Here is a 27,782-nt window from a genome sequence, read left to right as displayed (position 1 = left end):
CTGCAGGAGTTCAGCTGGGAGGTGTTTAATCATCCACCCTACAGCCCGGACCTCGCTCCCAGTGATTTCCATCTTTTCCTACACCTCAAGAAATTCCTGTCCGGTCAGCGTCAGCGTTTTGAGAATGACAGAGAGGCGGAGATGGTTGTCACACAGTGGTTCCAATCCCAGGCGGCAGACTTCTACGACACAGGTATTCAAAAGTTTGTCCCACGGTATGACAAATGTCTCAATTCCGGTGGCGAATATGTTGAAAAATAGCTGGACACTTGCTGTATCTGTTGCAATAAATATTTCCATGAAATTGTGTTTTGTTTCTGTAAACGGCCCCAGGGAAACTTACTTTGAGGACGCGCCTCGTACAAGCTAGAACGGCGTTTGAAAACCGGAAGACGTTAGTGACATTAAGAAAGATACGTGTACAGTATTCTGCATTGTACTAGTGGGGCCAATGTCTGTAACGACGCCATGATGGCAATATTAAAAATAAGATTAGGTTTACAGTCAAGACATTCATAATGAACTCCCTGGAGCACTGACGTCTTCAGAAGCTGACATTACGCTCAACCAGTCACAAAGTTAACATCATTTTATGGTACCCGGAAGTTCTTTGCCCTGTTCACAATGGTCCGTCGTGTATCCAATCCACACCCCAAAAATATCTTCCTAGTTCCGTTTAAATATTATTCTCCCGTCTACTATTAGATCTTGAGAGTGAGCCCATCTCTTCAGGTATCCCAATATAAGTTTCAGTATATTTATAATTTATCACATTTACTCTATGTGCCCAGCCCATCTTAACCCGGTTGATTGATCGCCCTAACAATATCTGGCGAAGATTGCAAACTACGATGTTCATAATGCTCTTTTCTCCACCCTCCTCTCACGTCACCTCTCTCAGGTCCAAATATTCTCTTAACATCCTGTTCTCAAACACCCTCGGTCAGTGTTCTTCCCTTAACATGACAGACATACTTTCCTTCCAATATATGCAACAGAAAATTTGAATTTTTTTTTTGCATTTTAAACTTTATTTTTATAGATTACCATTCTTAAGTTTAACCAAATTACTTCTCGGTTGTTAACCCTTCAAAACGTATTTATGTCTCTGTATTGGGGGGGGGGGGGGTCTTCAATATTTTTATTCCGATTGCTTATATCCCATCAATTTCACAAGTCCTTTTTATTTGGCCATGAAAGTCCTCCTAGCTTCGCGATTTACAGCGTCCATATTATTTCCATACGTTTTGCTCAGATTCTGCTGTAGCCGCAATTTTTCATGCTCCATTTTATCTGACATTTTGAACATTCTTCGTCAAACCACGTTTTATGCTGCTCTAACTCGTTACGATCTCAACTGCCTTTGGCTGAAATTCTGATATTCTCTCCAACATTTTCCCAAGCTCTGTTGATGTCCACATTACCATTAAAGTTTTCCAAGGCTGCAGGAATGTTTGAGGTTTCAACCCTATAGTCTGCATCATTTAATTTCACGAGGTCAACTTCTGCACTCCTGTATTACTTACCGACAGCCTTAACGCAAGTTTGGCAAACACTAACAGTGAATCTCGGTGTTCATACACGGTTTAATGAAAATGCCACTAGGTTTAAAAGTTAATGGCGAAAGGACAGACAAGCACTCGCAACTACTACGCACTTTGAGGTCATCATCTCCAGCCACAAGAGGTTGGAACCACTCCACGATAACCAAAGACCGATTTCACTAATTTTCGTTTCAAATATAATGGTTACGCCTATTAGCACAAGATTCTGGACTGTCCGAAGTGGCCTTGTTTCATGCAAACAGCAATCAATATTTTGCAGAAAGCAATTAACAGTGCCCGAGGACAAATATCAGATTAAACAATCACAACATTAAATTTAAAATATGAGTTCGGTTCCAAATAGTCGTAATTCATAAATTATAAACGTTAAATTCTGTCTCATTGACAACAGAGATAATGAAATCACAACGATCTAAACGCAATGATCATGACTTGGTCAGGAACTGGGACATCATCATAATTTTAAGACGTAACCACATAATACCCTATAAGGGCCGTGGTCATACAGCGTAGTTCGGATAAAATACGCTCAAACTTGCCTCGACAGCACAGTCAGTGCAATATCTGCCTGTCGTGTCCGATTCGAGTTCGATTTTTGGTACCCTGCCAATGACAGAGATGCCTCTCTTTGGCACCGCGACCAGAATCGCGGAAGAATACATCCAACTCCCCATCCAACTGGTATCCCGTGCTATTTCTACGGGAGTTAAGCGGCTAGAACGTGAAGCTGATTACTCATCTCTATCTAGTGTAGAGTTACAGAATCACCCCCCAGTGCAGTGCTTAATGAAGGACACGAAAAAGTTGACATTTACCCCGGCAATGTGAGCTACTTTTTATACACAAGTGCAGTTATACAGTGTCCCAAAAAATACGTACATATACTATAATACGGAATATTAACCTTTCTGGGACTCTCTGCATCTTGCCAATTGAGTCGTGCGTCTCCTTTGGTGCCGTACGTTTAATTAATAATTTTGTTATCTAGGAGATTAGTGGTTTACAGTAAACCTTAGATACAAGATTAAATTACCCCAAATGCTGATCAAACATTGAGGCAGAGGTGGGATTACAGCCGAATTACGTAATAGTGGTATCTGAAGCAGGACAGAACACGCCATTGACCGGCTCTCAAGCTGTAGACAGGTACACGTCTACCTTAAGTAGCGGGCAGTTCTCAAACAACGCAACTAAAACTGAAGCATTGTAGCTCCTGGGTCCTGATTCAGCTGAGTCCTCGAGAAGTCAACACTCGTTCAGTTTGAGAAGAAAATCCCCCTGAAGGTTCATCACCGTATTCACAACAGCTCATCATAACAGACGCTCTACCCAGAGACTGTTGAATGAAATCCATATCCTCGCGTCATATTCATTTAATATCCAGTTTAATATTATACTCTCTACTGCCTACCTCCTCTAAAGGCTTTCCGAATTAAATTATATGCATTTTTTTATTTCCCCTATGAATGCTACTCGACTCGTCCATATTGCGATAGTCGATTCGATAACTATTAATCCATAATCATATTACAACATTTTTAAGTACAAAAATTCTCCTCACGACTTCGTACAGAAACATCACCAGTCTAATATTAATTCTTCAGTGTAACATTTAACAGAGAATAAAGTTATGTCTTCCTTTACTTGTAGGTTTTTGAATAGGAGAAGGGAATATTCTGAACTGTACAGTAGCAAGACACAGCCTTTGAATACAGAGTATCTCTTTCACGTTAATTGAACGTGGAACACTCGTGCAGCTAACAGACCCACCTCGACATGATATATGCACAGCATCGTACATTCAATTGAATTCAATTCACCAAGGACGATGAATATCTACGCACTGAAAAACAGTAACTAGAAATTTTAACACGCGGTCGCTTACTGAATAAGAGATGTGCTCTCTGGGAAGTTCATTTACACGGGCACTTAGATTATATTACACAAGCAGCTCCTGTAAAATTGAAGTATGAAGCACAGTTCAGAGTAGTTCATCAAGATTTTATCATACTTTCTTTCTTAACCATATATTATTACCCATGTCCCCTCATATGTACACAACATTCAGCTTCAATGGAGTTTGTCTTTTGAAAGGCAAATGCATTGAAAGCATTTTTTTATCTGCAGGACGTGAACATAAATATGGGATTACGTATAATAGAAATAACTGTGGTATTTTTTTATTCAAAACAAAATTTGCCAATGCGTAAAAAATTGAATGTTGAAACGTTATGTAAGAACAATGTTATATTTTATACATAAAATACTATTACAGCTTTCTGCGTCCTGAGTCCCGTTGCTAGGTGACCGTAATTTTCTTTTCTGTACAAACACGATCTAACGCTCAAAGAGACTATTAATATCACTGTCATGAAAATTAAAGTATACAGAACAATAATTTTGCCTGTTGTTTTGTATGGGTGCGAAACATGGTCTCTCACTCAGAGGGTGGAACACAGATTGGAGGTGTTTGAGAATTGGGTGTTGAGGAGGATATTTGGGCCTAGGAGATAAGACGATGGGGCGTGGAGAAAACTGCATAATAATGAGCTTAAAAATCTGTACTCCTCCCCCAGTATTGTGAGGGTGATTAAGTCGAGAAGAATGAGATGGGCTGGGCATGTAGCGCGCATGGATGGGACAAGAGGTGTGCACCGGGTTTTGGTCGGGAAACCTGAGGGGAAGAGACCTCTGGGGAGACCTAGACGTAGATGGGAGGATAATCTCAGGCGGGATCAATGGGAGATAGGAGTTGAAGGAGACTGGATTTTGTTGGCCCAGGACAGGGTCCGGTGGAGGGCTTTGGTTAATTCGGTGATGAACCTTCGGGTTCCGTAAGCCATCTGGTTGGTTGGGTCCACTATTTGGGAAGCCTGAGGGGAAGAGACATCTGGAGAGACCTAGACGTAGATGGGAGGATAATCTCAGGCGGGATATATGGGAGATAGGAGTTGAAGGAGACTGGATTTTGTTGGCCCAGAACAGAGTCCGGTGGAGGGCTTTGGTTAATTCGGTGATGAACCTTCGGGTTCACTAAGCCATCTGGTTGGTTGGGTCCACTATTTGGGAAGCCTGAGGGGAAGAGACCGCTGGGAAGACCTAGACGTAGATGGGAGGATAATCTCAGGCGGGATCTATGGGAGATAGGAGTTGAAGGAGACTGGATTTTGTTGGCCCAGGACAGGGTCCGGTGGAGGGCTTTGGTTAATTCGGTGATGAACCTTCGGGTTCCGTAAGCCATCTGGTTGGTTGGGTCCACTATTTGGGAAGCCTGAGGGGAAGAGACATCTGGAGAGACCTAGACGTAGATGGGAGGATAATCTCAGGCGGGATATATGGGAGATAGGAGTTGAAGGAGACTGGATTTTGTTGGCCCAGAACAGAGTCCGGTGGAGGGCTTTGGTTAATTCGGTGATGAACCTTCGGGTTCACTAAGCCATCTGGTTGGTTGGGTCCACTATTTGGGAAGCCTGAGGGGAAGAGACCGCTGGGAAGACCTAGACGTAGATGGGAGGATAATCTCAGGCGGGATCTATGGGAGATAGGAGTTGAAGGAGACTGGATTTTGTTGGCCCAGGACAGGGTCCGGTGGAGGGCTTTGGTTAATTCCATGATGAACCTTCGGGTTCGGTAAGCCATCTAGTTAGTTAGTTAGTTAGTTAGTCATGGTAATCAGGCAACGCTATACTTTCAGCGCTACTGAATGGAATAAGAAGTCAGGCAAAGAGGTGTGTTACAAAATACGGCGAGCTAACAAAAATGTAATTCTCTAAATTAATGTGATGAACTCTTTCTACGAGACTAAGCTACGTCATTTTGTTTTCAGTTTATGTGAGATTATTCGAACGCTTATTAATCACTTGTATATAATTTATTTGGAAACTTTTTCGTGTGCAGAACTATTATTTATTTGTAAATCGTAAACTTCTAGTCGGAAATAAGATTTTTATTTTTACTTAACTTCTCAGACACCACAAAATTAATTATTTATGTACAAATAAGGCTTACCACCTTATTAACCTCGAGTACAATGTCCATGTATAACCAAAACATAATCATGTAGAGAATAAAAGTCATGTTTAAGTAGATAATATTTTGTAAATATCCATTTTCATAAAAATAAATTTGCATTTAGCAATAAAGAAGCTCCATAGAGAATTTATAAAACGTACTTTACTAATGAAAAATAGATTTCCACACAGTTTTTACAAAACGATATAACACACAATTAAGATTTTCAGTTTAAGGCTTCTGGTTTTAAATTTATGGAAACGTATTTATTGTTTGAAGACAAATCTCATATTTTGTATACTGTGGATAATATGCACAATGTTGCTAATGTTAAGTGATGGAACTTATAAGCAGAAACGTTTATACTTTGTGATTAATTGTCGATGGCAACACAATTTAATAGAACGAATTGAAGAATACGATGGAGCTCAGTCTTATGATAATTCCTAATACTGAAAACCAGAATAGTGAAAGACATAAAAATTAAGACCAATATTTTAAAACGAGATATATCGTGCGTAGCATAGAAAGTGTTATGTACGGATGAGATAATGTTTACCTGCGAGGTGAAACTCTTGATATACTTGTTAAACGACGAACAACCACCATGAAGAAAAATACCACGGTTGATCGCAAATTTATATGGCGAAGCTTGAAAGTATGATTTGTAAATAGCAAATCAGAAAGGAAGTGGAAAGCAGTATTAGTCTGTTTTAAGAAATTATAATGACAGTTGTACGAAAGGACAACGAAAACCCACAAATAATTTTGAGTAAGGATAAATTGTCTGTGAGCAGACATTTGAAGCTCGAACCTTCTATACACAAATTGACAATAGGCTATTGACAGTTAACGTGGGAAATATTGTACAAATAAATTAATTTAATTAATATTCACAATGTTTAATTCTATATCTGATTAACAAAGAGTATAAGATGATAAAACTATAAGCTATCGATAAAGTCACATCTGTAAGTAACTTTAAGTGTTCTAAGTAGACGGATTCATTTGTCAGATTTTGGAAACAAATTATGAAACACCTAGTTTTGTAACTGTGTTCATCCCCCTTTTGAATTATCTTTCCTAGGCCCCAAAGGCATTCTTCAGGGCTTTGCTCTTACTAATTGATGAGACTTGAATCAAGGTCCGAGGGACGGACGGAATCATTAAAATGTTGCAGCAAAGAAATTAAACATCATCTGACAAGCTCATTTAATAAAACATGGAAAGAAAGAAATAGTGACGGAGGATGAAGGACAGCACAAACAATTGACAAAGATAGTGTTAACGAAGAAATTAAAGAGAATGTGGAGCATTTCAAGTACTTGGGAAGCATAGTCACGACGGACGCCCTATGCACCAAGGAAGTAAAGGCAAGGATAGTCATGGCCAAGGCAGCTTTCGTCAAGAAGAGGATACTTCTCACTAGCAAGTTGGGCTTGGAGATGAAGACGAAACTAGTGAAGTGTTACGTATGGAGCAGAGACTTGGACACTCAGGAAGAAGGAACAGAAATACCTGGAGAGTTTTGAAATGTGGTGTTGGAGAAGAATAGAGAAGATCAGGTGGACGGATCGAGTGACCAACGATGAAGTATTGAGGAGAGTCAACGAGCAAAGAAACATTCTGCAGGCGATTGCACGAAGGAAAGCTAACTGGCTGGGACATATTATGAGAAGGAATGGGTTACTGAGTGATATCATCGAAGGCCAGGTTGAAGGAAAGAGAGGACTAGGAAGAAGATTGATACAGCTAACCGACGATCTTAAACAAGAAAAGAAGATGACGTTCCAGGAATTAAAGCGAGAAGCCGAGAATAGGGACAACTGGTGAGATCTTTTTGGGCAGAGCAATAGACCTGTCGTAAGACAGAACACTTAATAATAATAACGATAATAAAAGATTAAAAACTACAGCTCACAATAGAAAGAATAAATCATAGAGATCAGCGTGAATTATGTGAGGGTAAATCCTGTTTGTGTGGTATTTATTAGAAATCAAACATCGAAGAAAGGAGAATACAATTTAGACTTTTTTCTGAATCCCTTGGATTATTAACCAAGTTTATGATAAAATTACTCGAAACAAATACCAAAGCGTAGTAACTTAGTTAGAACGAGCATAAGAAGTTAAATAATTCCATTAAATACATGTAAAAGTACTATTATTAAGATGAAACAGAGGGCCTTTGCTAGGCAGGCAACAGAGGATTACGACAAGAATACGGGCCCCTCGCCTCATCTGTTTACTTGTTCATAAATCTAATAAAATACGAATGTAAGGAGACGAAACCAAATTGAGTACATTTGTATGAAAATATACGTATAATTTAATGTTATTCGAGGATGATCAAATGATCCATTGTGCTAGATAGAGACAGTGCGAACAGCGTTGTTACCTTGAAAGTGGGACGGGATGCCCCAGTCCTCACTGTAGAAAAAGAAGGAGAATGATTACATTTTCAGACAGGAGACGCGAACGTGAAAGATTATTACCTGAACGGTAGCAAGCAATTCCCGAATTGAATTTTCTTCTAATTTAATCCCGAATGTAATTTTCATTTTCATTGTCGTCCCATGTACGAGCTGAACTTCGCCATGTTTTCAAGGGATTTAGGTGCGTGCACGCAAATGTAATGAATAACCAATCGTGAATCGACGACAAGGCGACGACACCAGTTCTTCGGTGTCGACGTAGAGGAGTGGGAAGCTATCTAGTTACCAAGCTTTCCAAAGGCGGCAGCACATATATACACAGACGACAAGAACAGATCACGGGATGCTGTTTCAGAGACTCAGTAGCTGTTCCAACTGCGGAGATCAGAAGGTCTGACGGTCATGCTTGAAGCAGCGGGCCTGTCACTTACCGGTGAACACCTGGTGTGAATCATGAACCGCTTTCAGTTCTGGTTCAATGCCATGCATTGTTATGACACAAAGGCGCCTTTGAGTAAGCATTTTGCTAGGGGAGGGGCGTGTGTGGAGGAGATGCATCACACGTTCTTGAACTGAGAGATGTGGGTGACGGATTCAACCTCAAACTACTGGGTGGGCGAGTTGACGAAGAGACGAAATACGCCTATCAGAGATCAAACCTCCGTGGACTGGATATACTGACTAAGGTTCTTCGTGGTTATTCTCAGTCCCTTAAGATAAACACCAGGACAGTACCTTAAATTAGTCCACGTCAGCTTCCTTTAATATCCTTTACAATTCATTATTCACTGATACACAATCATTCGATGCTTTAAGTAGGTAATGAGAGCGTCGTTAACCCTAGGCCCTGTGGCGACGTACCGGCTCGTCCGGCATTTAAATCGAAGGCCCAGTGTTCGCCGTACATTCTCGTCCGGCTGTAAACCTAATTTCAAAAGCCCATAATTATGGAAAAAATAACGAATTCTTAAACAAATTGTAAATATCATGGATGAAACGTAGAAGGTGGAGTTCTAAGTACCCTACAGTGGTAATGAAGAGTCCATACATCGTTAGAAGGAAATTGATTGGTGATAGAAATTATCAATAGTTGGGAGCTTGTGACAGGGAACATATTATTAGGGGTATCATGGCACTGTGTCTGAGGTGGGCGGGGCTTATGAAACGCAGATTGCAGGTTAGAAATGCATACATCATTCTGGGTGACCATGAGGAACAATATTTTAACACACTATTACGGAAACTGTAATATACGCTTGCATAACATCGTATTTGCAGGATATATTATTACCTGAAATATATTCATGTGAAAATACAGCAATAAAACGTGTTTACTCCGTCGGTTTAGCAATTATAAAATAAAATGAAGAATAATATTTTGCTACGATAAAAATGCACTTAAAACAATGGATAGGTTTTACTGTTTGCCTTCAAGCTAAATGAGTTCACCAATAACAAATATTTAAATAAGTTTTCAATATAGGATATAAATAAGAACGTTTGTAAATAATAAAATGGGTCACGTCTATTATTTCAGTAGAGTATTATTTGTTTTTTGAAACAGCAGCACCTTTCAGAATAGATGTAACTTCGCAGTTAAATATTAGCAAGCAATGGGTTCGAGTCTTGATCCAAATTATTGGTACAGTGACAGGCTTTCCTAGGTTCTCCTCAGATTCTAGAATTACAACTCATAATAGGCCACAATATATTATTCCCACGCATTTGCAGATTATAAATAGCAATTTTCCTATTACTTAATACTATAACCTGCTGCCTGCAACTCAGAAAACGCAGTTACTCGTCAGGAATCACCAATTAAAACCGGAAATAATTATAGTGGATTGAAAATTAACATGCATAGACTTTTATACACTTATACGTCGCAACGGTGAATGTTAAACAAGACTGTTCGCAAAGGGGTGACGTGTATGGGAAGGCTTCAGAGGTACTTAGTTCGATCCTCAGGCGGTGTCGGTTTCAATTACTAAGGATTTTATTGGTGTTCCTCAAATTCCTCACGCAATTTAAGCTTTTGTACCTGGTAAAGAAAAGTAACACGACCATCCCTTTACATACAGGGTGTTCGTAATCCTCCTTATATTTTTTCTCGATGGTTAACAGATTGAGTTGGCACAGCATCACAGAAAAACACAAATGGCCACGTGGTGAAGGCTTTTAGTAAGAAGCTGATAGTAACATAGATCTTCAATGAATTTCGCCCTTTTCTATATTAGTCCCGCGAGAACTCAATGTTTCAAAAAAAAAATCTGTCGACTGTAGTATTCGCAAAAGCTTACCACTGACTGAAACCTGAGCCAATAGAATCTAGTTGATATCCTGACATCAATTTTTTGTGAGATTCATTTTACAATACGACCCTGCCACTGTGAGTAGGTTTCTCAAGTTGTATCCTCCGTTTAGTTATTACACCCAAAATTTTATATGCATTTTATAATCTTCCATCTGCGTTCATATCATTTTATCATACTTGATTTGATCACCGTAATAATAACTTGTAAAGGATAAAATTATGCAGCTCCTCAGTACACAGTTTAATCCAGGACCCTGCCACTCTATTTCCCTTAGATCCTAATTACTTTCTCTCTAATCATAATCTACGCCCTTCCTTAGGATTAGAAACTAATTTTCTCTGTCGTAAAAACAAGAGGTAAAATGAGTTATCTTTATGTCACTTATCCACAAAGTGAATGAAGGTAAACAGCTCGGGTGACGTCAAATGAGGAACACTTCCGCTTATAGTCACCTGGTGTATTAAACGGGATATGAACCTGTGCCCTCTGCAATTAGTTTACTACACGCAATGTACTTTGATATTCTGGCTACAACATTAATCACTACTCTGTTCAGGCTGGTAAATCACTCTTGCACGCACATAAATCATTAACTTTCTACGGCAGGTAAAGCCGTGTGATTCCGTCGCCTCAAGCTTCAATTATGAAGTCAGACTCCAATCAAACAGCAGTTTCCTGCATTTACAAAATTTTACTGATGCTAAGATACGTATCAATATTACAGACTCTGTTTGATCGGTATATTTACCACAGACAAACAGGACAAAGAAACAACATTTACTGGACTTTGGGGCCCAATTTCATTTTTCCGACTCTCTATTCGTCGCAATTTTCATTCCATTCCAGATAATATTTTGGTGCACGAGAACTCTAATATATGTTACATTAGGTCATAAATTTTTTTGTAACAAAAACTCATTAACACAGATAGGCCTATTTGACTGCGTGTAGTCGTAAATTACTCTGTAGTCTTATCTCGGTGAATAAACACGAGATCAAAAAGTGTTTCAAATATAAATTACAGGCTGCAACGCGTGCTCGTTCAACCAGCTTAAAGCCCTCGTTACATTCAGATTGTATCCACGCTCAGGCAGGTAGTGATTTAAGTCATGTTATAACCGTGCATACAGTAATATTAATGTAAAGTACAAGATTACATGTGTCCGCGTACGTGAAAATGTGAACACGTACGACCCAATGTAGAGAAAATTGCGAGCATTAACGAACAGCCTTTAAGGGCTAGCGAACAAGTTATACGAGGTGCGATCGGAAAGTTTCAAGACTGTGTCAATAGAGGGCGAACCGGATGTAGTACGAGCTTCTGCCGCTAGGGTGAATCAGTGTGCCAGCCGGCATCATCGAATTAGCATTTGTTTCTTAGTTACGGGCGTTTTGGTAGTGCATTACACCGACAATCCTGCGATTTCGGAATGGCGTGTGCATCAAATTTTGCCAAAGACTCGCCAAAACGGCTACGGAAACCTATGAAATGCTAAAGCAAGCATTTGGGGAGTCCGCAATGGGTCGTGCACAAACCTTTGTGTGGCATTCACGTTTTAAAAATGGCCGAACCTCTGTCGATGATGACGAGCGTTCTGGACGACCATCTTCGAGCACAACGCCCGAAAATGTTACGAAGATTCGGCAGGCCATTCACGAAGATCGACGTCGTACCATCAACGACTTGTGCGACATTGTTAGGATAGGCTATGGGACCTGTCAGCTGATTCTAAAGGAAGAACTCCACATGCGACGCATCGCAGCCAAGTTTGTGCCAAGGATCTTGTCTGAGGACCAGAAGCAGAATCGACTTCTCGTTTGTCATGAGCTCAAAGATCTTGCAAGAACCGACCCCAACTTCCTTTCTAAGCTCCGTGTGACTTCTTCCTCTTCCCAAAGATGAAAATTCAGCTAAAAGGAATGATATTTGAGACGATAGAAGAGATTTAGGTAGAATCGCAGATGGTGCTTGACAGGCTGACAAAGAAAGATTTCCAGGGATGCTTCCAGGCTTGGCAGCGGCGCTGGGATCGTTGTGTTCACTCCCAGGGGAACTACTTCGAGGGTGATGGATGAATTTAATACCTGAGATAAGTGTACGGGTTTCTATAGGCGCAGTCTTGAAACTTTCCGATCGCACCTTGTATGAAGACCTGTGTATGTATCCAAAGAAATTATTGTTTCGCCGCTCGTGCGTGCACTCAGGTAAGGGTTCTTCGAGTTTCATTGCCACCGCTAGCCGCTGGCAAAAGGGTGGTCAGGTGAAGTACATATCGGGGTAAACGTTTAATGAAGCACTCTTGGCTCAGATAACATGTTTCTTTTACATTTAATCGAAGGACAAAAGAAATTTCATAAAATTAGTCATCGAACACAGCTCGGATACCTCTCCAATGTAATTCCGAAATTTCTTAAATTTAAGACGTTTTAAACATATGATGGTTGAACAATTTTCAATGGAAAACGTCGTAGAGTATTTTTCTACCCAGCAGTTACTGCAGAAACTCGGAGATTAATGCGAACAGCAGAAATCTTGTCAAGAGTGTTGGATGCAGAATTTCTCGAATGAAGATCAAATGCCTTGCCGCTAAGCCATTTTGCTCAGTTTTTTATGTGGAGAAGAAAACTTTGAAACAGTTTACGTCTGCTCGATTATAAGAGAAATAATTAAAAGTTTTACAAGCCCCTCCCCTCCTACCCTTAAGGCGACATTGTTCTCTTTCAGTTACGTTGAATTAAAGTGGGCCTGAGTTCTGAGGAACAGCTTTGTTGCCCTTTGACGTAACCAGGTTATACATTTTATAATCTTACGTGTTCCTTTACAGCATCAAAACAAAGAAAGATATCGATTTGTCTGTAAGGGTATTGCATACAAATATTAATCTCTTTGTAAAATTTTCCATATTCATGACGACGCACAAGAGATAAAACTTATTTTTCTTCGTTCAGGAAAATTCGAGAGAAAACTAAGAAGGAGGGCTTTAGGTGTGTCTTATTGCTTATAACTCAACCTCCCCCCCCCCCCCACACTTCCAATAATGAAGAGGAGCGTGGAACATCACCCAACAGCAGAGTGATTTATCCTCTGCGTCATGTAACCGACAGGTTAGTGGAAGATCTTGAAGCTACTCTAAAATGCTACTTTAGAAGCTTCAGTTAGCCTACAGTTCTTTCAAAGCAGGCATTGCAATCCGTAATATCTTTTTTAAAAGTCGTCTATGAACTGTGACATTCTACTTAGTTGTACGTGTCAAGGCATTATTTTGAAAAAAATTCTGTTAAACCGTATGGCTAACTCCGTAGGGCAGAGCCCTTCTTCGTAAGTTAACGGAGACTCAGTCGTCCAAGAAATTTCCTGCTCTTATAGAACCTAAAATTCATCGCCATGCTAACAAAAGCCCAGCACTAGGCCTTACTTTGCGTCAGTTGAATCCAGTCCAAATCTCATTTCATCTGCATCCATATTGATATTACCTTCCAATCTATGCCCAGAACTGCAAAGTTGCTCTGTCCTTCTCAATTTCCATCGTAGGAATGTTTGGTATGCAATTCTCGTTCTACAGGATTCATACATACGTGCCCCGACTAAGATAGTAGTCTAACTGAGTTGCAAATGCAGTGATTCGCCACTTATCACCATCTAAGGAAAATATATTTAGATATATTTAAGTGTTCGTAACCCTGATTTTAAGAGAAAAATTTCATTTTAAAAACATATCATTCACCACACAATTTTTTAGAATCATACAGTAGCCTATGGGACTTTATTATTGTTCAACCCTTTCAACTGCCTACTAACATTATATTTATGATGCTGGCAGTGAGCAGTTAAATTTACGAAGCTGAGGAGTCATCCGCTGGCATGATGATCAATCATACCAAACATCGCTAAAACCGGTAATAGATTATTGATCACTATAACTGAGTCAGTGGGAGACAGACGAGGACGGAGGCAGCTTACTTGTGCTAGATTTTTCTCTCTGCGCTGAAAAACAAGTCTTGCAGATATTTCAATATGACACACATCCAGTCCCAAAAATAACAATGCACTTCAAATTTGTGAAATGTATCAAAGAATGTTGGACCTGAAGATGGATGTATTTGGGTTGAAGTACCGTGTAGTCTGGTACCTGCTGACTCCATCATCAGGGCGATCCAAGGACCTTCGAAACGTCGGTGAACTTGGATAAGACTACATCCAGAAGACAGCCATCTTTGTAATTACCGCCGTGAAAACCTCAAATTCTACTAATGTTGGGTATTCTCGTATGGATAAAAAGAAATATATTACATGATGCACAGGCATAATGTATTCACAGTATGACATAAGGAAGACTGCCCGACTTAATTTTGAATTACCGTCCACGAGAAATATCGTGTTAATCCAATCCAAATCGAGCTGTCCCTTCAATGCAATCATTTTCATTGTTACTTCCAGCAGTTCCTCAGAGTTTGTGTTATCATACTGTATCAGCTAGCGAGACTTTATTTGGGACAACAACGACTAAATATTTGCTTATATTCCCACAGTTTCCGTCGTAACTGATCATTACCGCAACTTCCTCTAACATATATTATTATATAATTTTTTTAGTGTTCTGTCCGACGACAGGTCCATATGAACAGGATCCTTCCATCCTTTTCTCGGACTGGGACCTGTTCATATACGTTCTTGGCAGAAGATCCAGAAGTGGTTTGCCATTGCCTTCTTCTGTGTGTGAATGGAGTAATTGTTGGGATGCCACGGAGAAACCGGGGAAGCCCCCGGAGGAAAACTCCGTGTTGCCTAGACCACGGCCTTGCCCAAGACAAGTTATAAATTCGGGCACCGCCGGGAATCGGACCCGAGACCCTCAGGATTACAAGGCCAGCGTTCTAACCGCTAGACCACCGTGGCTGTTCCTCTAACATATTGAACTGTTTTTTGCATTTTTATTCAAGTGACTTAGAAGCGTCATTGCAGGAAAAGTGAATATTTGGGCTTTGGATAATTTGCACAAAATGTAACAGACCACTAATAATGCCGACTTCATTTTGGGGTCATCCACATATCTTTTTCACGTGACTCCAGTCTTATTACCGGTTGAATTTCATCCCTGATATCTTCAATTTTTCCTCAGAAGTAATCTAAATTCTCAATGTGACACTTCTCAAGACTCAGTAATGGATTACCTACACGGCGAACCCAACAATCATGATGAGGAAATCATTATTTCATGAGATATTAATTTACCATAGTTACGTGACGTCAGAATCGACAATTCAGAACTACTTTCTGAAGCTCGAATAATTATGACGTAGCCAAATGTCACTTACCAGAAGGGGACGTACATGTCTGCCCTTCCATAAAGGTCGTAGGAAGCATTTTGCATGTTTTAATGATTTCACAGCTCTGTTTTTACAGCAGAGTTTTCCCTGTTGTTTGAGTTGTTTAATGATGAAAATTCGATACCAAGTTTTTAACGCTCCAATTCTGTTTTCAGTACAGATGGTCAGTTCACTGCTTTGATGCGATTTTACGGAAAGTGACGTGGCAACGCACAGAAACGTCCATGACTTCGACAGATATAAAACCCTTGATCTAGGCCAGAACCGATTGGTCACTGAGCCCACGACTTTATAAATTACTATTTTCTCTCCTTACAGCATAACCGCAAGTGCATGAACCATAGGCTTTAACACTAAATACGCAGAATTATCCCTACGGTCTATAAGAATTTCATTTTTGACTGGAACAAACATAGGCCATTTTATTCCCTCAAAATTGCAGTCGCCAGCAAAACGTCTGAAGTTTTAGCAGGTTAAATTCCAGCATATTTTAATAAAGCAAATATTATCTGAAGACTGATTATAATACCAAACGAGATGTCGCTAAGATGTTACAAAATGTTTTTGCGCTGAAATTATAGATCCTTGCGTATTTACGAGACGCGTCCACAAAGTAAGTTTCCCACTCGTCCCACAGCTAGCAAACCTTATATTGCGCGAAGCGACTGTGCGTACGTGATAGAGCAATGACGTAGCATGGCACATGCACTAACGGAACTTCCCGCGTTCTCACAGTAGCATCGTTGCAGCTGTTGAAGATGGAGGTTCTTATTCCAGCTCCCGCCGACTGTGAAGTGCGGTCAGTGATAACGCTAGGCCGCACACGGCTCGACGGACAGCAAGTCTCCTGCAGGAGTTCAGCTGGGAGGTGTTTAATCATTCACCCTACAGCCCGGACCTCGCTCCCAGTGATTTCCATCTTTTCCTACACCTCAAGAAATTACTGTCCGGTCAGCGTCAGCGTTTTGAGAATGACAGAGAGGCGGAGATGGTTGTCACACAGAGGTTCCAATCCCAGGCGGCAGACTTCTACGACACAGGTATACAAAAGTTGGTCCCACGGTACGACAAATGTCTCAATTCCGGTGGCGAATATGTTGAAAAATAGCTGGACACTTGCTGTATCTGTTGCAATAAATATTTCCATGAAATTGTGTTTTGTTTCTGTAAACGACCCCAGGGAAACTTACTTTGTGGATGTGCCTCGTACTAAGAGTATTCAGAGATCAAAATGATCATAGGTTTGAATCAGCAGAAACTTCAAACAGAAACTGAAATCCTGACCTTAATACCTTTGTAAAATTCATGTAAATTGTCGTTTATGATACAGAGAACGTCTGTTTATTCTAACTCAAATCTCTACGTTTGTAAGTGCGTAAATACATACGATATATACGTATGCACACTCGCACATATGCACTATATATGTAAGCAACAATTTAAGCACTGATGAACATCAAACCAATGCCTAATCACTAGACCAAGAAGGTGTGAACGGAAATAGGTGATAAAAATCACAAATTTTGAATTCTCAAAAAAATATATCAAATCTAAAACTTCTTGACGATGGTGAAGAGTCAATTGAATAAAAATTTACTTGGATATTATCCATCGTCTAGTAATGAAACGTAAAAAACGTAAAACGACGTTTCGGAGATGGGGCTCTATCTCCGTCTTCAGGTTCCTACTCAGTTGGGCCCACTAGATAGAGCTAATCCCTATCTCCGGATTTATCTCCTATTTGGATACCTGTAATCTCTGAAGAAATCCAAGTTGGGCATCGAGTTTCAAGTTAATATTCATGTGTATTTATTCCCACCTTTTGTGAGTTTTTGTTTTATTTGGCTTTATCGTGTTTATGAATTTTGATTTCTACATACTATTCTTTTACGTCCCACGGATGGATGGTGTGGTGATGTCTTTTTATTCTGGGACTTTCACTTTTTTACTTTGTCCGGAGATAGGGATTAGCTCTATCTAGTGGGCCCAACTGAGTAGGAACCTGAAGACGGAGATAGAGTCCCATCTCCGAAACGTCGTTTTACGTTTTATTACTAGACGATGGATAATATCCAAGTAAATTTTTATTCAATTGACTCAAAAAAATATGTTTTAATGGGGAATTACTTCACGCTCTGGCCGATTTACTACCCAAACAAAAAGCATAGGACTCCTACTGCGTATGCAAAACTGTTCACTGAAGCGTTTTACAGAAGATACGTCACAGAAACTGAGTCCTTGTTGAGACGCTGGTATTCGCTCAGTTTGTAACGAATTCCTTTACACTTTATGAGTTGAAACTTTCGTCACAGTCCATAAGAGGCCATCAATAACTCTGCTCGCACTAGTACACCCGGCTTTACGTGTGCCCACCTCAAGGCGTCCCAAATTGTCTCGTTGCTTCAGGTTTTAAGATTGGAATTTTACACGAATTTATCATCTCTCGTGCCTGCTACATGTCACGTCCCCCCCCTTAATGTCATCGTTGTAACAACATCTGCTGAGAATATCATTAGGCAAATTTCAGCACCCTCCTGTCATCCCTTCCCTGTCAGTCTAACAGTAACCCAGTCTCAGACACCCCGAAATACATGTTTATATGTTTTTATTTTTCCTTTAAATGAAGTAATTACGTAACGCAAACAAGATGTTAAAGTCAATGACTTACGATTTAGAAATTTATAAACGTCTGTCGTGGCAAACACACACGAATGTTAAACTCCTGTCACTGGATATTATCCTGAGATTGTTCGATATATTTCAGTTCCTTACATCTCCCTACCCTGAAACCTACTTTAATACTGCCCCAGACTCTCCTTTCCTGTCTTCTAAATGGCCAAACTCAAACAGGTTTCCCCACCAAAATATTATTAGCATTTCTATCAAAATCGGAATTATACGCTCAGCCTATTATAATTACATAATTATATGCGACCCACATGCTCGTGACGTCAGACACACGCCATTCCGTTTCTGCTGGACAGCAGGGTTCTAACAGACCAAAGAAGACCAGACCAGAGATAAGAGATTTAAATGCCGGCGATCCAATCGCACAAGTCACTGGCAGAGACAGAAAGTTTTGTCTTGCTTTGTCGTCCGGACCACGACGTCTTTTGTCCTTTGGCGGCTATTGCAAGCGACGGAGCAGGACAAATGAGCGGATTCGACGAATATCAACGTTTCATTCCGTTACAGGACAAAAGGCACAGAATCTAAGAAGGCGTGAGAAGACATCACCAAGAAGATGATCAAGTGTGAACGAATCACTATTAAAGTATTATTTAGGCGGTTATAATTTTATTATTAATAACAAAACTTGTAATAAAAAAGTTTTTGTTATTAATAATAAAATTATAACTGCCTAAATAATACTTTAATAGTGATTCGTTCTGATTTCTAAGAACCTGAAAATTAAAGTACACAAAACAGTAATTTTGCCTGTTGTTTTGTATGGGTGCGAAACATGGTCTCTCACTCAGAGGCAGGAACACAGATTGCAGGTGTTTGAGAATCGGGTGTTGAGGAGGATATTTGGGCCTAAGAGGAAAAACGATGGGGCGTGGAGAAAACTGCATAATGACGAGCTTAAAAATCTGTACTCCTCCCCCAATATTGTCAGGGTGATTAAGTCGAGAAGAATGAGATGGGCTGGGCATGTAGCGCGCATGGATGGGACAAGAGGTGTGCACCGGGTACTGGTTGGGAAGCCTGAAGGGAAGAGACCGCTGGGAAGACCTAGACGTAAATGGGAGGATAATGTCAGGCGGGATCTATGGGAGATAGGAGTTGAAGGAGACTGGATTTTGTTGGCCCAGGACAGGGTCCGGTGGAGGGCTTTGGTTAATTCGGTGATGAACCTTCAGGTTCGGTAAGCCATCTGGTTGGTTGGGTCCACTATTTGGGAAGCCTGAGGAGAAGAGGCCGCTGGGGAGACCTAGACGTAGATGGGAGGATAATCTCAGGCGGGATCTATGGGAGATAGGAGTTGAAGGAGACTGGATTTTGTTGGCCCAGGAGAGGGTCCGGTGGAGGGCTTTGGTTAATTCGGTGATGAACCTTCGGGTTCGGTAAGCCATCTAGTTAGTTAGTTATAACAAAAACTTGTGTTAATTTACAGCGATGATTGTGTGGGACATTACTGTAATAACTAAGGAAACTATGAATAAGTAATAATGATTCTATTTTATTGACACGATCAGAAAATATGGAGAAACTTTTCAGGCAATGTTCTTTAATATCTATTTTTTATTCACATTTTGCATAGAGCATTATCTCCATCGGTTCAAATATTCCACAGCTAGAACTTTACAATTTATATTTTTGAAAACTAAGTTAATTTTGTGTTTTATATCCCTAACCATAACGTACAGTACGCCACTTTTAAAAGGTGGGTTAATATTACGTTAAACGCCTGTACATCTGCAACAAGCTTAGCTTTTCCCCTCGCAGAAATACTTAACTCACCGGTGGCTTATAATAAACATTACACCGCTTACATTTGCACAGTACGGTATGTTTCAATCCATAGTCTTTGCATTGTCTTCGTCTATTAATGAAGATATTATCCCATCAAGCAGACATAATGTTCCCTACTGAAACACAGCAAAATCGAATGCAAAAATTCTTCATTGTAGCTTCAACTGTGAAACGTTCGCCACAAAGCTTAGGTACTCCTGATAAGAACTTACTCTGACGTTTATTTACCAAATTTCCATTCAGGTATAAATTCTCTTTTCCTGGCTCAATTTACCATTGGCTCGACTACGGCGTCAGCTTCTGCTGCAAAATTTTGATTTCGAGATTTGCATTACATGGGCTACTTACTGTATTAGAAAAAGAATGAAACTTTTAGGTAAAAGGCTCTAGATTCTAATGAGACGCTATTCAGAAACTTCGCAATGAAATGTTCGTTCTTTGCACTGTGAAAAAGTTGTGTTAAGGATTAATTTAAAATAGAAGAAATAAGCAAGAAATCACTTCTAACAATATTACTGAACTTGACGATGCAAATTTAACACTGACAGAAAACAATGAATTGGACGGGATGTGGAAGGAAGTGGTCATAATCTAATTTCAGTTACCATCCCGTAATTTTCCTGGAGGACCTGAGGAAAACCACGATGAACTTCAGTCAGGTCTCGGGACCTCCCGAATATGAAGCAGGAGTGATAAAAGATCACGGTTACTTTATTAACCTCGTTTATCGTCTTTATTTGCTATTAATAGGCCAATTAAGTTAAAAAGTTTCAGGGACAAGGGACACTTCGCGTCTAGAATGGGCAGGGAACAACACGTAACTGACTTCCGAGATGTTGGACAACCCAGACGGGAAGTACTTCAGGGAATTTGCAAGAATGAAAGAATAACATTAACATTAATTTCAGATAAACTGGTCTGATCACGTAAACTAGACTGGATTAGACTCATCGCCGCCTGCCGAAATGAATTTCCAGTTTCCTTCATGACATGATATCTGACGAACAGATAAAGAATAATGAACAGTAATTAATTTCTGGTTATAATATCACTGCCTTAAAGAAACGTATGACTTCGAAGAAAAAAATGTTGTTATGTAAGACAGATGGGTACATTTATTCGAAAGATAATCTTGTTCGCCGTCGTAAAATGAACTTTTGCAAACCACATCTCACGCTTGTCAAGTTTTATATTTAAGCTCCTTAGCACCAGACATTTTTCGTGGAATAAGAATACATAAATTTAGCGAAGAAGTGCTTTGAATAAATACAAAGTCTTCTTTAACATCCTGTCAGATTTTAATAAGATAGGGTATATATTTTGATATTCTTTACACATGTATATTGATTGAAAGGCACATGTAATACGAGAAGAAATAAAAATCATATATCGTGCTCAGAGATTTATAACTTGTGTTGGGCAAGGCCGTGGTCTGGGCAACACGGAGTTTTCCTCCGTGGCATCCCAACAATTACTCCATTCACACACAGAAGAAGGCAATGGCAAACCACTTCTGGATCATCTGCCAAGAACGTATATGAACAGGTCCCAGTCCGAGAAAAGGATGGAAGGATCCAGTTCATATGGACCTGTCGTCAGACAGAACACTAAATAAATAATAATCGTGTGTATAAAAATTTCTGTGTTCAGCCTCACGGGATGTGACCCAGTTAATATCAGGAATTGAACTTAGGGTCCTGGATTAAAAACGCTCACAAAACAGGATACACTGACAGCAAAACGTGTCCCATTTATGGAAGGTATGCGGTTCGAATCTCAACTGTATCACAAGCTATCTTGTCTGATGTTCATGTCTCGTACCTGTTTCAATAAATTCAGAGATAATTCTTGAGATGAGCGAGATATGTAGCACGAATAGTGTGATAAGCATTTTTTCACAAATTTAGTATGAAAACTAAAGAACTTAGTCCACTTGTTGGAGAAAGACTTAGGATGGAGAGATCTTAAATAAACTAGGTGTAAGGATATAAAGTGAGCAAATGGGCAAGGTGCCTGTCTCAAAAACATCTGACCACTAGAGACTTCGTATAGATTGTTATTGTCCAATCCACTGAACGTAATAACGCGTTCACATTATTTTACCCCACGCAACACCACGTGTAACCTCGCGACACAGTAATTCTTCCACGTGTAATAAGTTTAATTATCCAGCGGGTCATTCATTTTTCCCTTGTACGAGGGTTAAGGGCACAGAGCGAGTCAATATGGAAGTAATTTTCAGACATTCTCGAAATTCCGGTTACCTCAATTTGTACCGTCATTGCCTGAGGCTTAAGCCTATCACGATCTACGATCAACGCCCTACCATAGCTTCAAAAGTAATGATTTTTGTGACACTATATTTGAAGGCATAAAGCAGGGTTTTGATACAGAAGTAAACTAATGTAATAAGATCTGTTTTATATACACTGGTCCGTGTCCGACTGGTGTAATATCTAATTCGATATGGTAGAAGAATTCGTAAATATTTGGCTTAGAATAGGGGATATTTAAGTAAATACGGAAATGAAACTTACTCTGTGAAAAATCTGGAAGCGATTCATTCAAGCCTCGTATTTGTGCGTTGAATAATTCTCGAAATTTCACTGTAGGAAGATTGAGGGAACAAGTTTACATGCAGAAACCAACGTCTGATTTCTTACATTCAGTTTCATTAACTCTCGTTCTCATGCACTTTCCTTGTCGCAGATTCAATACTCCAAAGCAATGTCGGACATTATTCCATGGCATTCAAATAGGAAATACTTCATTTAATTTTTTTCGTGCACTGAATTTAGTTTATCAAAGCAACATAATTAAGATAACGTGTTTTATGGGGGGAGGTGGTACTCATTTAATGTGAATGCTGGACAAATATTTATCGCCTTACCGGTCCATAATCATCTACAAATATATAAACAGCTGATGTAATAAACCAAACTTACTTCCAATAAAGCAATTTTATTATCGAAACATGAACTCTCACGGATTAGGCATTGTGAAATCTTCCAATTATGAATCAGTTTAGACATTTGGGAAGACTCCTTGGAAGGGTGATAAACCCGCGGCTAGGCTTCTGTCCAGCACACCAACACTGTACGGCTACTGTGGCTAGAGGCACGAATCGACCCTTCTGAAGTACGATGTAAACAAATTATTATTAAAATTAGCAATAGGTTTAATTTATTTTACACAGACTGCTACTGTCATTGTTTCAAAGGGTGAAATTATGTTTCTGTGGGAACTGCGGCCTCTAACGGCCCCTTTGTCCATCCCCCAGATGATGAATGAATGTGGAGCCACGGCGGAGTGATACTGACAGGGGAAAACCGAAGGGCTCTTAGAAAACCGTGTTCCAGCGCCACTCTCTCCGCCACGAAACCCACTGACCAGGGCAGTTCATGTGGAAATTCTTCTACTAATAATGACGATAAAGAAGATCCTGGTTTAATATTCGACACGGAGAGACGATCTGTAAGAATTTTCACGTGACTTTACAGAAAATATAATTTAAAAGTATATTTGAGGTTCTCACAGCGGTGACTAGGAAGATGCCAGCCATTATAATACAATTTCCCGTTGAGGATTGTCAGTTTGAAAGTTGGAAATTCCATGTGGGACTACGTACTTGCAGAATGTGAAAATTTCCTGTCAGATTGTGGATTTCGGGAAATTAAATTACGCCTGACATATCTCTTCACTTATCTCACTACTGCACTCACCGATAACAGTGATGAGGATCATGAGGCCGAGGATGAGTGACGTCACACCCATGAGGATGACGTCAGTGAGTGGTTCGTCTCTTGCTGGTCCTCCGGTGGCATTACTGGTGCCGGTGCCGTTGTTGAACATCGCCCCAAAATACGAATCGTTGTAACAGTCCAGGAAGGACGAGAATGGTGTTCCGTCGGCCGTGTTATTGCACGTGATACGACCCACGATAACATCATCGAAATAAGATGGCAAGACCGTGGTCGGCGAGTTGCTGGCGAGAGCTGTAAGCGGATCATCAGCATAGCGGGACGAGAACGTGTCCTCTGGCTGCACAAACACGCCATTGTCGATCGGTGCCTCGGCAATCGTCAGCTTTACGGGCCCAGATGGCGGCTTCACAGTCAAATGACCCTGTAGATCTGCCCGCTTTCTTGCGTTTTTCGATGGCTGTATGACGTTTAACAGATCCATGGCGGGCCCATATACATCATAACAGATCTGAAAGTACAATAATAAGAGTATTTTAGGATTTGGAATCATCAGATCAACAGTATCTGTAGAAGTTGATACGAAATATTTTAATGACGTGTAGTAGACATGTTTTCAGAATTAAAGTAATCCAAACATTTTAACGCATATCATGGCGACACACATCTGGTTAATTCTGATTCTCTCTGCCGCTCGAGAAAATGTTAAAATATGTTGGAAAATGTATAAGTACGAGGCGCGTCCCAAAAGTAAGTTTCCCACTCGTCCCACAGCTAGCAAACCTTATATTGAGCGAAGCGACTGTGCGTACGTGATAGAGCAATGACGTAGCATGGCTCATGAACTAACGGCACTTCCCGCGTTCTCACAGTAGCATCGTTGCAGCTGTTGAAGATGGAGGTTCTTATTCCAGCTCCCGCCGACTGTGAAGTGCGGTCAGTGATAACGCTAGGCCGCACACGGCTCGACGGACAGAAAGTCTCCTGCAGGAGTTCAGCTGGGAGGTGTTTAATCATCCACCCTACAGCCCGGACCTCGCTCCCAGTGATTTCCATCTTTTCCTACACCTCAAGAAATTCCTGTCCGGTCAGCGTCAGCGTTTTGAGAATGACAGAGAGGCGGAGATGGTTGTCACACAGTGGTTCCAATCCCAGGCGGCAGACTTCTACGACACAGGTATTCAAAAGTTGGTCCCACGGTATGACAAATGTCTCAATTCCGGTGGCGAATATGTTGAAAAATAGCTGGACACTTGCTGTATCTGTTGCAATAAATATTTCCATGAAATTGTGTTTTGTTTCTGTAAACGGCCCCAGGGAAACTTACTTTTGGGACGCGCCTCGTACATTCAGTAAACCGACTGTCTACGATCTGAAAGACAGGCGTTCGATTAATGACACGGCCAAGACCAAACCAACTCCCTAGGTTCCTACAACGGATAAACATGGCCGCAGCGTTAGGGTGAATGTAGTGATGAGATCAAGAAAGTATTAAGCTTAACCCCCAGCGGCCCATAAATCTTCATGGTGTCACTATGACAACTCCACACGCCAAACCATAAACGTTAAACTTTCCTCAAAAAATCGCCCCATTTTACTGATTTTCCAGGCATATAATTTCAGGAGATTTATCCACCCTTATCTAGCCTAGAATAAAAGGGCTTATATTTCCTCCTTTTCAAAACAATTCAGCAACACAATATTTATTTCGTCGAAGTCTTTCTTTCCCACAGTCACGGAAACTCGACTCACTGCAAACTGACGTGCCCGAGAGCTGAGTTTCCAAATTTCTCCCCAGTTTCGCTGTGTTTCGAGATTGCATGTATTTTGCTCACTTGTGTTGCAATGAAAGTGGACTTGTGAGTTGAATTGTCTCAAAGTACACTCGGCCTGTGTTGCTCTAGCAGAAACGGATGTGAATGAGTGACAACAGCTACCAGATGAGATCATGGCAAAGGATAAAGAATAAGTAGGGGAGAACAGGAGAGCAAATAATCTTCCGGAAGAGTATTTTGTGGCCGGTACAGGTGTTATGTTGCCTAATCCACAAAAGCAAGAAAACGAGTGGAAGTATCAAAGAAAATAACTAAGTAAATAAAAAACTTGAGAATCTACCTAACGAACTAATATTCCAGCAATTTTCATTTAAACTTCAGCAACATTTACATTGAACTCATTATCACAACCTGTGCCATGAGATACATTTTAATCGTTTCTTCTCATTCCCTCTCCGTTTAAATAAACGTTTCCCAGTAGCATTCCCCACCAAAAGTCTCCATTCATTCGCAAAGTACTATCCAAACTATACGCTCAACCCACTGTACGAGGTGCGATCGGAAAGTTTCAAGACTGTGTCAATAGAGGGCGAACCGTATGTAGTACGAGCTACTGCCGCTGGGGGTGCGGCCTACATTCATAGTGAATCAGTGTGCCAGCCGGCATCATCGAATTAGCATTTGTTTCTTAGTTACGGGCGTTTTGGTAGTGCATTACACCGACCCTCCTGCGATTTCGGAATGGCGTGTGCATCAAATTTTGCCAAAGACTCGCCAAAACGGCTACGGAAACCTATGAATGCTAAAGCAAGCATTTGGGGAGTCCGCAATGGGTCGTGCACAAACTTTTGTGTGGCATTCACGTTTTAAAAATGGCAGAACCTCTGTCGATGATAACGAGCGTTCTGGACGACCATCTTCGAGCACAACGCCCGAAAATGTTACGAAGATTCGGCAGGCCATTCACGAAGATCGACGTCGTACCATCAACGACTTGTGCGACATTGTTCGGATATGCTATGGGACCTGTCAGCTGATTCTAAAGGAAGAACTCCACATGCGACGCATCATGACAACGCGCCAGCGCACACCGTCCTCAAAGTTCGGCAGTTTTTGGCCTCAAACACCATGGCCGTCATCCCGCACCCTCCTTATTCGCCGTGTGACTTCTTCCTCTTCCCAAAGATGAAAATTCAGCTAAAGGGAAGGAGATTTGAGACGATAGAAGAGATTCAGGCAGAATCGCAGATGGTGCTTGACAGATAACGACACGAGCCCTTGCCGATTTTTCACAAAATATTATTCAACTTTTTTCAATGGAACTGTTTATATTGACTCCGAGCTAGTCCGTTCCACGAACGAGTCTCGCCCAACTTACGTCCCCAACGTTTTTCCATAGAATAACGTTGAATAATGTTTTCTGAAAAATCGGCAAGGGCTCGTGTCGTGCTCGTGTCGTTATCTTTACGTTCCTAATTCTATATTTTTAATACGGCGGGCTGACAACTCTGTTGTTGCTTCGGGGCATCTTGTCACGTTTTCGGGAGCAGAGTCAGAATATCACATCACTAACGCAGAGTAGAGTAGCCTGCAGTGGTGTCTACTGCAACCCGCATTAAACGAACTGTGCCTAGCAGCAAGGTAGCACACGGACGGACACGTGTTTCCGTATGAAACACAACTATTTAATTATCTGTATCATGACTCAGACCCATGAACTCTCAGAATGTGTCCAACGACGTGTTACGAAAGGAAGTTCCGTTGTTGAGAGACTGTCAGTGTCTTAACGTTTTCATTTCAGGTCTTCTGTTGACCTCAGTCCAACACGGAAACAGCAAAGGCAAAGGAAAGTTTAATTAAAATAAAGAAACAAAAACAGACGGACATGCGTCAGATACGACGTTTTCAGATCGCTGAGGACGATGTTCTACGTTTGGGCAGTGTAGAATCGTTGGTAGCTGCTAACGCTTCGGAGAATCATAAAGTCGTCATCTCCAGGGCTGAAAACTGATACTTTTTTCTCAGAAACATTGTAATCTAGCGACCTGTCTACAGGGTTCCAGAACCCGGAAGAATATTGTCAGAGAAACAGATGGCTAGCCATACTGATTATTTTATTTATTTAGTGTTCTGTCTGAAGACAGGTCCATATGAACAGGATCCTTCCATCCTTTTC

At 40.7% G+C, this 27,782-nt stretch overlaps 1 protein-coding gene across 7 annotated transcripts in view; it reads right to left on the bottom strand.

Annotated features, from left to right (window-relative positions):
* The window catches only part of LOC110833858 (5-hydroxytryptamine receptor), a 501,370-nt gene that overhangs the window by 68,152 nt on the left and 405,436 nt on the right, over window positions 1–27,782 (bottom strand). For all 7 annotated transcript variants that reach the window (XM_087354865.1, XM_087354884.1, XM_087354857.1 and 4 more), the window contains one exon: window positions 23,853–24,342. In XM_087354865.1, the coding sequence (XP_087210991.1) occupies window positions 23,853–24,315 (463 nt within the window). In that variant the 5' untranslated portion in view covers window positions 24,316–24,342. The remainder of the gene's footprint in view (window positions 1–23,852; window positions 24,343–27,782) is intronic.

The sequence above is a fragment of the Zootermopsis nevadensis genome, unplaced genomic scaffold (assembly GCF_977971745.1).
Source record: "Zootermopsis nevadensis isolate Lab colony 2312 unplaced genomic scaffold, Znev_1.0 Znev_ptg000002l, whole genome shotgun sequence".
In the NCBI taxonomy this organism is placed as follows: Eukaryota; Metazoa; Arthropoda; class Insecta; order Blattodea; family Termopsidae; genus Zootermopsis; species Zootermopsis nevadensis.
This window is presented reverse-complemented; position numbering and strand designations above follow the sequence as displayed.